The 17,177-nt window shown below is 38.3% G+C and overlaps 1 protein-coding gene across 2 annotated transcripts; it reads right to left on the bottom strand.

Moving 5' to 3' along the window:
* Positions 1-543: 543 nt before the first annotated feature.
* LOC121967111 (diacylglycerol kinase 2-like) lies at positions 544-16,240 on the bottom strand. Of its 2 annotated transcripts, XM_042517142.1 has the most exons (9): positions 16,060-16,240; positions 13,229-13,333; positions 10,304-11,499; positions 9,109-9,484; positions 8,931-9,007; positions 2,826-2,945; positions 2,577-2,741; positions 2,246-2,383; positions 544-1,070 (listed from the first exon to the last, which is right to left on the bottom strand). In XM_042517142.1, the coding sequence occupies exons 3-9, from the start codon at positions 11,429-11,431 to the stop codon at positions 918-920; spliced, it is 2,157 nt and encodes a 718-aa protein (XP_042373076.1). In that variant the 5' UTR covers positions 11,432-11,499; positions 13,229-13,333; positions 16,060-16,240; the 3' UTR covers positions 544-917. The 2 variants fall into 2 exon arrangements, with proteins under 2 accessions (XP_042373076.1, XP_042373075.1); XM_042517141.1 differs by lacking the exon at positions 13,229-13,333.
* Between the last annotated feature and the right edge of the window lie 937 nt (positions 16,241-17,177).

The following is a 17,177-nucleotide window of genomic DNA, read 5'->3' on the forward strand; positions in this document are numbered from 1 at the left end:
TTAAGCATATGATAAGACCAGCGAACCTTTAAGCAGGAGGCTATTTGCGGGGTTCGAAAATAATGAAACGTACTTGAATGCGAGGAGCATTCAAATTCTACCACATGTTGCATAGGATGCTGTAAAAGTTTGCTAGTGAAAGTGGAATGGAAGAACTCTTAGATTTGAAGATGTCAACAAATGCATCAATGAAACTATACTTTGACAACAAAGTCACAATTAATAATGTATGAATCAAGTACAACATGATCGTCACGTGAAAATTAACAGATATCAAAGAATTATTCGTATGTCTTTTATCCTTACTATGATATTCTTACCAAAGACGGAAGTGTGTAGACCTAATTCTTGTTCTTTCAACTATAATCACTAAGCAACAATAATGATAATTTTAAAAAAAAAAAAAAAGTTCACTCATTCAACACTGCCTATTTTGCTTTTCCTCGGACTTCTTAAAAACTTCAACATAGAAATTACACATTTTTTCACAGCCATAAATATATAGAGAGAGATGTATAGATATAAATACAGCAAACAACCACAGATCGCAAGATATACATGGATAGAAAAATAGAAGTTCGGTTTTTTCTATCTCTGCATCCAACTCTGAGTACTTTTATCCATGTTACAAAATTTGACACGATAGTAAGACTCACTTAAATCAAGCCAGCCCAGATGAACACTAAGGCAAAGACTACATCACCCTTTTCACCCACTTAATATTTTATCTACACTAATTGGGCATATAACCCAAGAGCCCCTAGAGAAGTAACACTAGGTTCTCTGCTTGCAAAGGGATAGAGTGACTATATAGAATTCAAGAAATAGCACTATCTTAATGCCAGAAGATGACCTTCTTTCAATCTGCTGTATGATAAACTTCAAGCGGATATCAGGATGGATTGGTTGGCGATGGCTTAGGATGATAGACGCAATGCCATTTGCTGGAGAAGCAACCGCTTCTGCGCAGCATTGATTAGGCCACTGCATTCTGCATTTACAAGGACTTCTGTCATGATGGCAGCAGCATGCCCAGTAGGCTCCTCAGATGCCCTCCTCAACATGAAAACCTGTAACAACAATTCAATTTCGGGTCCTTGAGAGAGAGAGAGAGACTTGGCTATCCTATAGGTCAACTACAGATGTTCACAAGTTTATGAGAAACACTAGGGCTTAAGGGGAAAGACAGGAGAGGAAGGGCAAAAGGAGAGAAACAGTTGGTGTAACATGCAGTATGATGCTTGTCCGCAAATGCAGGCATCCATTCCGCTGCACTTTTCATGCTGCAGATCAGTGGCCCACTCCTTCCAGTACACTCTATTCCCTCCTTGGAGAGGACCAATTTGTTCGCAAGAGTGTAGGGGCCCACCGCCACTTTAGCAGTCTCGGATCAGCTAGTTGATTAAATGGTTTTAGGCGTCAGAGGACAAGAGCTCCTGTAGCCAAGCACTCATCTTGGCTCTTCAATCACATTTTTTGGCCTGTTATTCACCAGGATAATTGCTTGCTTCCCCATAAATATATCTCCATTGCTTTTGAGTCCCTTTCCCATGTTAAATACGGTGTCATACAAAAATATTAAATCAGATAACACTAAATCTGGATTGACCGATCCGGCCCATGAAAATTACCACCGGCCGTCAGATAAATCGGGAGCACTCGCAGTCCAAAAGCCCAACATCCCATGGTTGCATGTCCTATTTGAAGGAAAAATCTATGCAAATGTACCGTAGCTAGAGATCAAACCGTGGATACCTGAGTGATAACTTGATGCCCTTCTATTGTACCATAGTCTTGGGGGCTAAATACAATCTCACAAGCTAGATCTATACTTAGCCTTGCCACAATTTAATAAAGGAGAAAATAAAAATAAAAAATAAATGAGACTAACTCTCTCAGTTCCATGCGAGTAAGCCACTTCAAAGCTGGATGAAATGAGAGAGACTAAAGAAGTTATAAAAAAGAGGACTATATCGTTTTCTTCCAATTAGACGGATGATGGATGGATGATTTCATACACTAATCTATTGAAATCAATAGACAAAGGATAAATTAAACAATATTCGCTTGCCTATTCAATCATCCATCCATATTCATCCACTCGGTCATCCATCTGTCTAACTAAATAGACACTTAAATGAGAGGCTAACTCTATGAGCCTCCATATGAATCAGTATCAGCATGGCACAAATAAGACATAATTTAATTGTAGATATTAAAGACATGATAAGAGAATAAAAAATACCTGCCCATGATGCACTATTTCAAGACAACCAGGTTTTTGAATCCAGGGTTCTCCATCGATCTGAACAGGAAATGGACTGTCAATGTGTAATTTTATTACTTTTCCTTGGGCCAGCCTATGGGCCTGTGAAAGCCCTACCTATTCACCAGAGAGCATGTGTCAAAATGGTGTCCTAGTCCATGATAAAAATGTACCAAGCAAAGATGCTGATGCTTAAGATTTATTATCAGATAATTGTGAAAAAGAAACAAGAACTAGAAATTTTTTTGCTATATCATGTCTTCATTCAGTTTTCTCAAGTTTGCTAAGAGAAAGGATTATAAGTTGAAACCTGGAGTTTCCCAAGGTGCCATGTTCCGGATATGCATACTACTTCAAGTGTTTTATCATGCATTGCCTGCATGTCATAATCATCCTCGTGTTCATAGTCATTTTGCCAAAGGTCTACCCCTCCCATATAGCTACTAATATTTAAGACAAGCACACCTTCTGCATTCTGATCAACGTGAAAAATATGTATAAAAATGAGATAGCTACCAAAACAAAATTATATGGATGACAAGCGACAGCGTAATTTCACCTCAGGTATTTTAATCTCATGACCATCAACTTCTAGTCTGACGCTCCATGGTAAATCAGCACATGCTCTATCCACGATATCCTTGGCACCCTCTTTAGCATATCGTAATTTATTAACAAACTGTAAGTTGCCAATCAGAGTAAATAGTAAGTAATTCATGTGCATGGTTAAAATATTTGTACCAAAAAAAAAAAAGGCATTTTCAATTATGCTTGCCAAAACTTGTCGCTCAAATGTAGATATGCTATTCAGAGATAGATAAGTCAAATTAACTTGCAGTTGAGGATAAATGAAAAATGCAAAAATTCTACCAACATAAAAAATACAATAGAAATAATCATGATATTTAGACTTATGTGGAGTTCATAGGGGCATAAGATCCTTGTAGGATTTGTTTTTCTGTTGCTGTTATAGCTGTATTTGAATATCCTCTTTAACAACCTAGAAGTTTCTAAAAAATGTTTATGAGTATATTGTACAAAGTAAAACCTAAAATCTCGTTTGTTTCTAGGAACCATGAGTTAGGCATTTATATAGAAAAGAAGAAATAAATCAAAAGACCAAACTACCCCTATACTTATTCTAACACTCCCCCTCAAGCTTGAGAATATAGATCATATACACCAAGCTTGTTACATATGTAGTCAATCCGAGGACCTCTAAGTGATTTAGTGAATATATCTGCTAGCTGATCATTTGAGTTGACAAAGCTAGTAGATATTTCTCCAGATATGACTTTCTCTCTGACAAAGTGACAGTCAACTTCAATATGCTTTGTTCTCTCATGGAAGACTAGATTTGAGGCAATATGCATAGCGGCCTGGTTGTCACATATGAGTGACATTTGTGTAACCTCTCCAAACCTTAGTTCCTGAAGCAACTATTTTAACCATATAAGTTCTTGACTAGCAATAGTCATAGCTCGATATTCTGCCTCTGCACTGGATCTTGCCACAACATTCTGCTTTTTGCTTTTCCAAGAAACAAGGTTACCTCCGACAAATATACAAAATCCAGAAGTGGATCTTCTATCAGAGGGAGATCCTGCCCAATCTGCATCAGAATATCCCACGACTTGAGTATGTCCTTTGTCTTTATATAGAAGACCCTTTCCTGGTGCACCCCTGATATATCGAACAATGCGAGTCGCTGCATCCCAATGTTCTTTGCATAGAGAGCTAAGAAACTGACTTACTACACTCACTGCAAATGAGATATCCGGACGAGTGACAGTAAGGTAGCTTAGTTTCCCTACCAATCGCCTATACCGTTCAGGATCTGAAAAAGGCTCCCCCTGATTTGGTAGGAGCTTGACATTAGGATCCATGGGATTATCGACTATCTTTGAGTTTAACATTCCTGTTTCTTCCAAAATATCCATTGCATACTTCCTTTGGGATATAATGATCCCATCTTTAGACTGTGTCACTTCTCTCCCTAGAAAATATTTGAGTTTGCCAAGATCCTTTGTCAGGAAATGTTTGAAAAGATGTTGTTTTACTTGTGAAATCCCAAGATAATCATTACCTGTGATGACAATATCATCAACATAAACCACCACATAGATGCAACCAGTAGACGAGTGGCGATAAAAAATAAAATGATCAGCCTCGCTTCGAGTCATGCCAAACTGCTGAATTACGGTACTAAATCTACTGAACCATGCTCTGGGTGACTGCTTGAGACCATATAAAGATTTCCGCAAGCGACATACAAGACCAGAAGACTCCCCCTGAGCAACAAAACACGGAGGTTGCTCCATGTAGACTTCCTCGAGCAGGTCACCATGTAAGAATGCATTCTTGATGTCCAATTGATGAAGAGGCCAATGGCGAATTGCAGCAATAGACAGAAAAAGACGCACAGAAGACATCTTGGCAACAGGAGAAAAGGTGTCTCCATAATCCAATCCAAATACCTGAGTATAGCCTTTAGCGACAAGACGAGCCTTAAGACGATCAACCGTGCCGTCGACACCAATTTTTACCGTAAACACCCATCGACAACCAACCACTAACTTCCCAGGAGGTAGAGGAACGAGATCCCAAGTCCCACTGCTCTGTAAGGCACTCATTTCATTAAGCATAGCCTGTTTCCATCCTGGATGAGCAAAGACATCACCTGCAGTCTTTGGAAGAGAAACAGATGATAGGGAAGACAGACAATAATAATAGGATGGGGAAAGACGATGATAGCTTAAAGAAACATAGTGAGGAGAAGGATTACGAGTGGAACGCATACCCTTTCGAAGTGCAATAGGAACATCAGAGTCAGGAGATGGGACCGGAGGAAACGACGAAGGACTTGGCTCCAAAGATGTGCCCACAGCAGTGTCAGTGTTGGTCGGCGGCAAAGCAGAACGAGGACGACGTTGATAAACCTGCAAAGGAGGAGACGAGGCTGGAGGTGATAGAGGCGCCTCCGGAGGGTAAAAGATAGTCACTGGTGCAGGTGGAGAGGGAGAAACCTCGGCCTGTGAAGCGGAAGGACCAAAAAAAGAAACCGACTCAAAGAATGTGACGTCAGCAGAGATGAAGTACCGACGAAGAGTAGGGGAATAACACTTGTACCCTTTCTGAGACCGTGGGTACCCAAGGAAGACACACTTATGAGACCGAGGAGAGAGTTTGTCAATGCCGGGATCAAGAGCATGAGCAAAACAAATAGAACCAAAGACCCGAGGTGGTAGAGGATGAAGGGACTGATGTGGATAAAGCACCTGATGAGGTATTTTACCCTGGAGAGTGGATGAAGGCATGCGATTGATGAGATAACACGCAGTAAGTACCGCATCACCCCAAAACTGATGAGGGACATGAGAATGGAGAAGAAGAGTCCGAGTGGTTTCAAGGAGATGACGATTCTTGCGTTCTGCAACCCCATTCTGTTGAGGGGTATGAGGGCAAGACGTGCGATGCAGCACACCATGAGATGTCAAGAAGGTACGAACTGAGTAGACAAATACTGCGTGCATTATCACTTTGTAAAGTTGAAGGAAGTACCAAATTGAGTTTTTTAGGAAAAGATTGAAAATAAAACAATTGAACGATCCTTCATTAGATATAACCGTATAACGAGAAAAATCGTCATAAAAGTAGCAAAATACCTTGACCCGTTGTAGAAGAAACACGATTGGACCCCAAACATCGGAATGAACCAAAGCAAAAGGAGACATAGCCCGACTATCAATACGAGGAGAAAAGAACTACGAACATGCTTGCTAATTGACACGACGCACAAGATAAAGACTCTAAGTGAGAAAGACTAGGATGTAACTGTTTGAACTTATTAAGACACGGATGTCCCAACCGAGCATGAATAAGAAGTGGAGATGCCGTCGTCGAACCAACGGTTGTTGAAGCCGATATAGGCCATGAGATTCACATCCGAAGCCAATCATCCTCCCCGTACTCCGGTCCTGTAAGGAAACAGACGTGTTAGTAAAAGAAATGACACAATCAAGAGATCGAGTAAGTTGACTTATCGACAATAGATTAAAAGGAGCGCCGGGAACATAAAGAACATTATGAATTGAAAGAGATGAAGAAGGATGAACAATACCAATACCCTGGGATTGAGTTTGGGAACCATTGGCCATGGTGACCATTGGTAAATTACCAGAAGTAGTGAGAGAGGAAAAAAGAGATTTATTACCAGTGATATGATCGGTGGCCCCAGAATCAAGAACCCAAGGACCCGAAGAACGAGATATGCCAACAAAGGAAGTACCAGCGTCTGCAATGGTAGCAGTGGAACCCGAAGTCTGTCGATCCTCAAATCATTTCAGAAAGTCAGTATAAGAAGATGTTGAAGTCGAATCAGGTGTTAACTGTGAAGTGGAAGCTGAAGGAGCAACAGAACTCTGAACAATCTGAGCAGCACGAGGAGGACGACCATGTAGACTCCAGCACTTATCAATCGTGTGTCCCGGTCGGTGGCAGTGATCACACCAAGGACGTCCTTTGTCACCCTTGCGGGGTGGAGGTCTTTTGTGTCGAGAGACCAAAGTTGATGAGTCGACAGGAACAGAAGAAGGCATCGTCAAGACTTTGGCCGGGACATGGAGAAGAGTCGCCCAAGTATTGTCCATTGCAGGATCTGGTCACGGACATGAGAATAATCTTGGGGCAGACCATATAAAGCCAAAGATATAAAAAATTTCTTCCGATTTTCAAGCTCTTCAACAGGATTGGCCGCAAGTGGGAGCAGTTCATTGAAGTCACAAAGAATGCTAAAACCCAGATAAGTTGACATTGAATCCTTAATCTGATGGGCGCTGAGGATGGTCATGAGATCTTCACAAACTTGATAGAGTCGCCGAGAGGTGTTTGTAAAGAGTTGTTGAGCTTGTGTCCAAACAGCTTTGCAGGTTTTGTGAGTACGGAAAACATTCCTAAGAGATGAATGGATGGTGGCTCGGATAATACAACACAACTGAGCGTCAACCTTCTTCCACATAAGAAGATCGGCGACTTGAACATCCTCTTCAGTTTGAGTGAGATGTGTCTCATAACCCTATCCAACAAGCCAAAGCTCAATGTGAGATGCCCAAGAGATATAATTTTTACCATCCAACTGCTCGGAAGAAAGAGGTGCAGTGATATGGTTGGTAAAGATTGAGGTATCTGGCTTTGGGGTGCCAGATGCAGCCATGAATAGAGCTGTGAACCAGACTGCTGGAATATATGATGTGAGCTTGCTTAGCAACCAATCCACAGAAGAAGAAAGAACTGATCGTATCAGGAAACTAGTGACAATTGCACCGGATCTGTTTTGGAAAGGCTGGAGAACCAACAGCGGCAGAGCCCAGAACCCTCTACCGGACTGCCGTGTGCCCTAGCCGACGCGAGCAGAGAGAGCAGAAGCAGCCTCCGGCCGAAGAGACGATCGAAAGATCGCGTTTTTCTCCCTGCGCAACGCAACTCGTGAGAGAGCGAAAGAGCAGAAGAAGCCTCCGGCCGGAGAGAAGAAAGAAAGAGGAGGTGGCGCAGGGAAAGCTCGCGGGCCCTAGCTTCGCGTGAGAAGAAATGTGCGAACAGAGGCAGAACGTCTTCCGTACTGGAAGGCAGCGGCGGCGCAAGGTGCTGCTCGCGGCGAGGAAGATCGGGCGGCGCTGACGAGGGAGAGGCGCGGTGAGAGAGAGGCGCGGCGAGAGAGGCGCGACCAGGGAAAGCTCACGCTGAACGAAAGGGGGGATGTCGTCGCTGGCTGGGATCGGAGGAAGATCGGGCGCAGCGCAAGAACAAGGAGCTGCTCGCGGCGAGGGAGATGCGCGGCGCTGAGATAAGGAAATTAGGTTTAGGGTTTTAACCTCGCTCTGATACCATGTACAAAGTAAAACCTAAAATCTCGTTTGTTTCTAGGAACCACGAGTTAGGCCTTTATATAGAAAAGAAGAAATAAACCAAAAGACCAAACTACCCCTATACTGATTCTAACATATATATTACAACTTGGATGAAGATATCATGGTTTTCATGACCTAGTGCAACCTGGATTCATTGTAGAAGACCTTTCATCTTTCATAGTGACACATCCCATACAAAGTTCATCCAGTATAAGTAGTGTAAGGTCGGTGTTTTGAGATGAAAAAGAAACCAACTCCACCAAATAAAATAACAATAATAATAATAATGATAATAAAAACCAAGACATCCAACTTAAATGTGCACTATCATCCGTCATTATGTTAACAAAAAAGGAAGTAATATTAATTTGTAATTTTTGGCATGTCTATATTTTTAGTTAAAAGGTCAGTGTCACTGAAAGTAGCATCAACCGTACATAAAAATGTTTGCATGTTCAATGTGAAAATATACAAAGGATTAGTTAGTGTGAGAATTAAAAAAAATAATGAGAAAGAGGACACCATGTTGTCACTTAAGGCATACTATGCAGTTGCAGTAGTACTAGATTGCTATGATTTTGAAACTGTCTTCTGTCAAAACATAAAATTTTAATTTTTCAGATATGACACAGGCAAATTTAACCAGTGAAACACTAAAGCCTGGCAAAAGAACTAATATGCAAAAAGTACAGCATATCTTGTATATCAACTAACAGCAGGAATATCGAAGCTCAGGTAAAAACAAAAGAAGCCATTACCTGACTGTAAAACTTGTCGGGTCTTTCCTCCCGAGTCATATGAAAGTCATAAGCTACTTTTGCATCACATCCAATGCCTATTAGATAAAAATGGCAAGGAGAAAAAAAAGTAACTAAAAATGTATCTATTGTATATTCAAGTATAGACAAAGGTGGCAAACTGTATAAGCAAGCATACCTAGATAGTTTGTCATAAATTTCATTTGCTTTAAATTTTCACCTTGCTCCATATCATGTTCTTTAATTGTCACATGCCAGCGGTCTAGCATTGTAACTACTGCACTGTCGATGTCATGAAGAAGGGATCCTAGACCACCTTGCCCTTCAACAGAATATAAACCTCCTCCCCAGTGTAATACTCGGGACAAGTCATTCCCTGTGCCAAGGGGAAGTATTGCAACAGGAGGAGGAGAGTCGAAGTTTTCTTTTTCAATGGCATCAAGAACCCAGGCTACAGTACCATCTCCACCACAGACAAGAACTCTAAAATATTGGACGTTATGAAACAACTTCAATCCAACTTCTGGTCCCTGTGTAGAACTTAATTCAAATACCTGAAATGATTAAATATAACAATCATCAGAATTCATAGAACTAATAATTTATGAACATAACATCAAGTAGCAGATAATACAACCAAGTCAAAGATCTTCACATATATTTTTTGAACTCTCTTGTTAATTGGTAACCTTAATAGTCCACTTCACTAATCCACTGTATGAATTAGTCTCTCTCCCTGCCCTCAAAGCACATGTAAACACATTCTTGCATTGCTCAAAATCTCTCTCACTCTCTCTCTAATGTGCTTTCTCATGCAGACTCCTCAAATGAAGATCAAGATAAATTTCTATACTTCGATATTATATTGCCAAAGCAATCTACCAATCTCTCTTCTTTTGAACTATCCTGATCTTGCACTTTAAGAACCACTTAAACCTGTGTGCTTTTGCATACAGATCCACCAAGTGAAGATCAAGATATGTTATGATACACTGATATAATATTGCCAAAGCAAATTACCAGCCTTTCTGATTAAGAACTAACCTAACTGACAATTAGGGATCGCTTACATATCATTATGCTTTCTCAATGAAATATCAAGATAAATTTAGATACTTTGATATTATATTGCCAAAGAAAACTATGAAACTTTCTGATTAGATTTTGTTTTGGACCATCTAAATATCATCGACCCACACAATAATTTGTGTGCCTAGGTGAAATCTACCTGAACAAAATATGAATAGAAGACTTATTCAGAGAATACAAGTTGATAAAAAAAACATTGTTGAAATGTACACTAATATGTTAGACACGGAGATCATAATACTTGTGAAAGATGTTAACTAAAGAGGAGCATAAAGAACATTTACCTGTACAGGGTTCAGTAACATGTTCAATCTCCTCCTTACAGAGTTGCCATTCTGACCTCCACTCTTGGCATTAATAAAAACAAGTAGTGGTCTGGAATCTTGTGGCATATCCACCAGCTTGTACTTTTCTTTTCCATCACAGGCAATAGTGTCCTGGTTTTTTGTGTTGAGATCTTTTTTGGTTATTCTAAGACTTGACAGTGAATTTTCCTGATTATTTTTTTCATGATATTTTCTCCATCCAGCAAGCCACCAAAGCAATGATTCAAATATAGAATTTTCCTCAGCCACATTCAGCAGTCTAGTACTAGGGTTTCCAATAAGAGAAGACTGGCTATTCCCATTTTTACTTCGGTTTCTTCGCCTTCTCATGCGTCCTCCCATTGATGAAGAAATGAACTCCTCCTTAATAGAACTGAACATATCACTTTTGGACTGTCTTACACCTACTTCTTTGACCGAAAGAGGAGAAAGAATAAGCCTTCTAAGAGGACCCAAATCACAATCATTACCAGTCTCCTTTATTAGTTTGGGATGACAATCTACATGTATAAGACGCCGACACCACAAGCAACGCCATATAGGCGATGCACCAAGAAAAGGTATACCACATAGTTCATCACAGTAATAACAGAAAGAAGACATCTCAGTATTTTGGTCTAGATCCACCCATCTCTCTGACCAATGATGGAGCAAGTGAGATGCACCAGCCTGTGCCACACATTTGCAGTCTTTTGCAGCATATTGGGAGCATCGAAAATGAGCTGCAACACCGCAAACAGAGCAACGGTGAATGGGACCATTGTGCATCCCATTGGAACCAACTGCTTGTGGAGACACAAGTGAAAGTAAGCAGACACAGCATGTGGAAGGTTGATCACTATGTGAAAAGTCCTCTGCCCATATGTGGGGAGAAGTTGGACATTTTAGTGTTTCCCATGCCTTCTTTTTTTCCCTAGCTGCAGCTTTAACCCAATTAAGGGATACTCGCCTCTGCAATTTCAGGAAAGCATAAACAGCAGCTAAAAGCCCAAAGGATCCAGCAGTAAGCCAAGCAAAAACCCCAAATCCAGGAACCTTAAAGTCAGTAGTAGCCAGTCTAAAAAGTAAAGAGCTAAAATCCATCATTAGTAGCCTCGGGTGTCCTTTGATCAATGTAGCTTGTTATAGCAGAACAAATGATTCCCAAAGCAAACCTGAAAAAAAAAAAAAAAACTAAATCACCATTTAATAATTTCATTGAAGGATAGAAAATGAGGGCATTGTCCACAGCATTAAACTTAATAAAGGACTAGAGGCATGTAATATAAGAAAACCCATGTATCATTAGTATATCTAGAAATCAAAACAAACATTAGGCAAAATGAGACTGATAACAACTTCAAATTATAAGTGCCAAAAGAAGTCAAAGCACAGAAATTATAAAGCTAGAAATGGAACTTCAATTTGTTTGCTAGATTAACTCAACCTAGATCCTCTGTGTTAGTGTTAGTGATAGTATCCTAGAAATAAACAGGATTGTAAAAGATAATCACACTCTGCAATGTAATTGCATCTCATTATTAATGATTTTTTTTATTTATCAATTTCACTAAGTTTGTACAATTAGTAGATTGTAATAAATAGACCAAGTGAGATGTGAGACAATAATAAAGACAGTACCAATGTTGTTCTTGGTCATAGTGATCTTGAGAACATAGATATAATCTTCATGGTACAAACGATGCATGCTATCTCACACCTATAAATAGCTTGTCTAAACAAGTATATGGATGGGTATATTTATAACAAGCCATTAGACGTGATTTTCCATAAGTATCCATTTGATATGTTACCTAGAATCTATGGGACTCTCATGCAGTTACAGTAGTTGAATGCAATTGGTGCTTATACTTGAGATTACAATTCATCCTGTGAGAAGACCAACATATTGTGATGTTGTTGTTTGGCCCCTTGAAAGGGTTACATGTATGCTTGTTGTTAGGTATGTTATAAATCTTAAAGATATGAGGGAGTAACCAATATAGGACTTATCATTACTCAATGCTGGTGACCACGTGTATTAATCCTATGTACAATGGAATTCAATTGAGAATGCTTCTCAAGTTAATATTCCTTCAGGTAGGACATAGTTGTATAAAATAAATATTTGAATGTGTCCTACAAGGTAAATACTAGGAAAAGTTGTAAGTGCATATCGTGAAATAAGATGATAAAAGAACTATATTGCTTAGTAACATTGTTGGAAAAACTGTAACTTACTTTTAGACTAGTGTGTAGGCTTGATGTCTTGCTAGAGGTTAACTAGTCTTCTATGCCTAAAGTAACGAAAACAGTTTTAGAGGGGTCAAAGAGTTTGATCACTTATGTACATTCATTGTCACAATGCATATAGTTTGAGGAAGAGTAGTAGATAACTAAATGTATAATTATCTCATCAATTAATGAAATTAATTATTAACTATTACTAAGTTGATTAATTGGGATAAATTAAGACTTAATTTATCTGATTAAATAGAGAGAGATTAATTACCAAATTAATGGTTAATTTGCACAATGTAAATTTAAGAGATTAAATTATAAATTAATTGAGTTAATTAATTTTATTTCAGTTCAGATTAATTTTATAAATATTGTAAAAATTAATTTAGAATAAAATATATAATCTTTAAATAATTTTACAAAGGATATAAAATATTGAAATGGTTTCAAAAACCTTCTTGCAATTTTTTAAAATTAAAAGAGAATTAATTATATAAGATCCTAATTAATTAATATCTCTTAATTAGAAGGTTTGATTAATAAATTAGATATAATGGCTAGTATTAAATCCTAAGGGATACATAAGATGTTTGTGATGAGTTCAATGTACAATGTTATATACAACTTAAGTAGTTTTTTTGTAATATGAAAACAAAATCTAACCTATTTCACTCTCGCCTTTGGAACTGCCACCATCAACACCATCTAGGAGTCATTGCCACTTTAAGCCCCAGCACAAACCATTTGCTTCTTCCTAGGAAGATTGTGCTGCATGGGTAAAATAAAGAATGTGTTGCTCCACAGGTCTCCACAAGATAAGACAATTGTTTAATCACTGCTTTCTTTTCATTGTTTGGGTTTGATTAATATTTACAATACCAAGCATTAGAAATAAAAATTAGCAAAATCAGTTGCGTCAATGCATTGCCTTTTGCTATGATGATTCCAATTTCCAACAATGATATTAGAGTATGATTTGGAGATCAAAAAGCACACACCCATTGAAATCATTGAAGGAAAATTTGATTTGGACCTTGAATAATTGTCAAAGTAATTGAAAACATGCAAAAAGAGGAAGGACACGTGACAAGAGGGAGGGGCTAGCTGTCTAGGGGCAGTCAGCACGTGTTCGACTAGTGTTGGGTGCCTACTAACCTCATGATCATTAGCTGAAGGCATGGTCATTGACAGACGCTAAAGGGCACAGCACACCGCTTTAGCACACTGCCACAGGTCGAGGGCACCAATACACCCCTTGGCGTGAAGCAACGATTGTGTCTCACAAGTCAATCACAATGGGCATGCCCACTACACATGTAGTCACTCATTTGTCGCAATGGGAACAATTGCTACAGATATAATTGCATGTCTGTCACAACATGCATGGCCATCATAGATACAGTCTGAGTGACCGCCGCTGCACTACAATCACATTTCAAACGGTTGTCATAGCATGTATGACCCAACCAATCACCATTGTAAGTGTGGTTACACACTGTCTACACAATAGTTGTGGCAAACGCAGCTGCCGTTGCAACGTGTGCAAGTGAGAAGGGTTGATTGTACCAACGGTATGGTCTAAGTTGATTCCAATTAACATTAGTAGCCCTGTCAACATCTGTTGTCCTCAAAATCCATTGCTAATGTCAAGAGCTCATCTATTAACACCAGCAAACCCGGGACTATGTTTTCTGAGTTATTTTAAATGCTAAGTATGCAAGTGGCTTTTGTTGTTATCTCCTATGAGATTTTTCATACACACCTTTTTTAACCCCACTTTGCACTTGTTTTCTCACTCCTCACTTTTCCTTTGACCTCCTGATTCATAAACTTAAGATGATCTTTAAGGTTTGAATAGTATTTCAGGATAACCATTCTGAAAATGGTTCTATTAGTGTCCAATTATTTTTTCCCCCGATTAGATGGATTGTTCCTTCTATGCATTTTACTTTTTGAGTATTTTTCATTTGTTAACACGAACCCACTTATGTCAATCAACATGGATCTAATTATGTTAGTCATCATGAGTTAAACATTGTGTCAATATATTTTTATATTATTTATTTTCAGCATTTGTTCTTGTTAAAGCCTTGTGCATCGTTTTAGCGGTACAATTTTGTGGTTATGATGCATAGACAGATGTTGTCATGAGCAAGGAGGCCATCCCCTTTCAGATCGTGACATATAGCATCATTTTCCTCACTCAAGCCTAATAAGAGATTGGTGTGGTAAAATTCACTGTTTTATCTGTGTAGATAGTTCAAATAAATTATATGCAAAATATGTGATAAACAAATCCAGTTATTGCAAAAAACTTTACCTGCATACTGCATACTAAACAATTCATCTTATAATTTTTCTAAACCTATTTCGTAACAATCAATTAAACTAGATTTGATCTTATACCTGTAAGAATATCTTACAAAGTACTAGTAGTTCAAAAAACTGTTAGAGTGGAATTTAATTGATAACTTAACATTTTTATGCATAATAGATTGAGCTCCCTAATGAGCTCGTTGGGGGTGAAAGGGTAGAACACTTCCATCATGGTCGCAGGGTTGTTGCTCTCAACTAAAATCAATCTCTACCAGATCTTTAAGTAGATCTATGGCATCCCAAATCCATCTCAACATTCCTTCATAGACCAACCAAACCATTTGTTATGCTAAGCATATATAAGGTCTCTTTGCAAACTAGCCTGCCAACAGATCTAGTCCTCCTCCAATACAGCCTTAGTTATTCATGCGATCAAATATTTACATGGTCTAACATGCATGAGATCCAAGTGGGTATAAATATGCCAAACTTCTAACAGTATAAAAGGTTCATAAACCATCTCCCATGTTAAAGTAATGTGATGTATGTCTGTGGCAACACATCTCTCTCTGTACGCATAGTCAATCTTTTTATACCATGTAAATTTGGGTATTCCTTAACAAACTTTTTTCTTTCTAGCTTTCAGTTTTTTCTTCTAGACATTTTTTTCTTTCTGCATCTCAATGTCCAATTTGCTGGGGCACTAAGCTAAGTGATTGAAAATTTTGTAGATAATTGGCAGAATAAAATCCTTATACCCTTCCTCGTGATTTAGAAAAACGGATCTAAGCTATCCAAGGTCCTGGCAGGAGCTTAGGATCAAGTTAAGCACTTCCTTCCGACCTAAAAAGCTATGTACTAAAAACCCCCCCCCCCCCCCCACAAAGATGTTTAAGAGGAGTGCAAAACAATACAAGCCAAATCACTGAATCTACCCAGAGAAGCATTAATCAACAACGAATCTAGAGCAAAACTTGTTGAATTCAAAAATATACATCGAAACCCATTGAGCCATTCAACAATCAGAGATTTAGCCGACGGAATGGAGAGATTGGGCGAGACCTAAATTTTCAAACTCAAATCGAGCAACAAAGGCGAGAAAAATATGAAGGGATCTACAAATTGCGCGTGATCAGGGTCAGAAACTTGAAACCGAGAGGAAAAAATCGCATGCCTACCTCTGAAATCAAAAATCCCCGATATGTCCTCCCCTTGGATCGAATCTTCCTTGAAGGCGAAGAAAGGGGAGGAAGGGGAAGGAAAAGGAGAGGTGCCGAGGGAATCCGCAACGTGAGGAAAGCGGAGCAGGGCTTCGAAGCCGTCGACCACTTTACATCGAGGCCTTCGATCTACGAAACCTGTATATATACATCGCGCCTTCGTGGCCGGACTTTTATACGCTAGTCAAGTCCAATCGATGCAAGTGGGACATTTTTTGAAAAATTGGTCCGCTTAATTGATAGTTTTATGCATTTTCCCCCTAAAAATATTAAATAAACAACATAAATCTTAATTAGTTGAATCAAAAGTAGAAAAAGCGTCTATGATTTTTATTAAAATGAGCCTTTTATTTTATTTTATTGTATTTTATTTTATTTTATTTTCAACTGATTAATTTTTGAAATGCTCAAATTTTGATTTGATTTTTAATATCATTCATTCCTCAATCGTGAGCTCATGACGTCACTGTGAGATTGCCAAGTCATGGTAATATGGAGAGGCCGCGAACTCACAACAATGGTAGGCATATGCCTAGACCCCAATTAAATTGGAGCCCATTACTTTTAATACTCAAGCCATCAATTTTATGTTGCTATCAAATATTAATTAATGAACCTTACGAGTTTGTCCGTGTTAATAAATGTCATGATGCTGCTAATTCTATTTCTCATTTACATAAAATATTTATCCTTATTTCCTTATGAATTATATTCCCTAACTTTATATAAAATTTATCATGTGCTGCCGATTCCACTTTCCATTTACATCTCACACTTTCCTCGTTAATTACATTCCCTATTTTAATATAAAATTCTATTTTACCATACACACAATTCATTTCTTAATGTATTTATTTATTTATTTATTGTTATTTATTTTTCTTCTTAAATATAATAATTTAAATAATTATTTTACATTTCAAAAATTAGAAAATTAAATTATATATATTTTTTTAAATATATATTTTATTTTTTTTCAAAGAAATTTTAAATTAGCCGTTGTTAGAGCATTCACACCAGCTTCTCTATCCAAAATGTATAATTTAGGGTAAAAAAATTACTTTATTAAATTTAGA

This window comes from Zingiber officinale, chromosome 3B, assembly GCF_018446385.1.
Source record: "Zingiber officinale cultivar Zhangliang chromosome 3B, Zo_v1.1, whole genome shotgun sequence".
Lineage (NCBI taxonomy): Eukaryota > Viridiplantae > Streptophyta > Magnoliopsida > Zingiberales > Zingiberaceae > Zingiber > Zingiber officinale.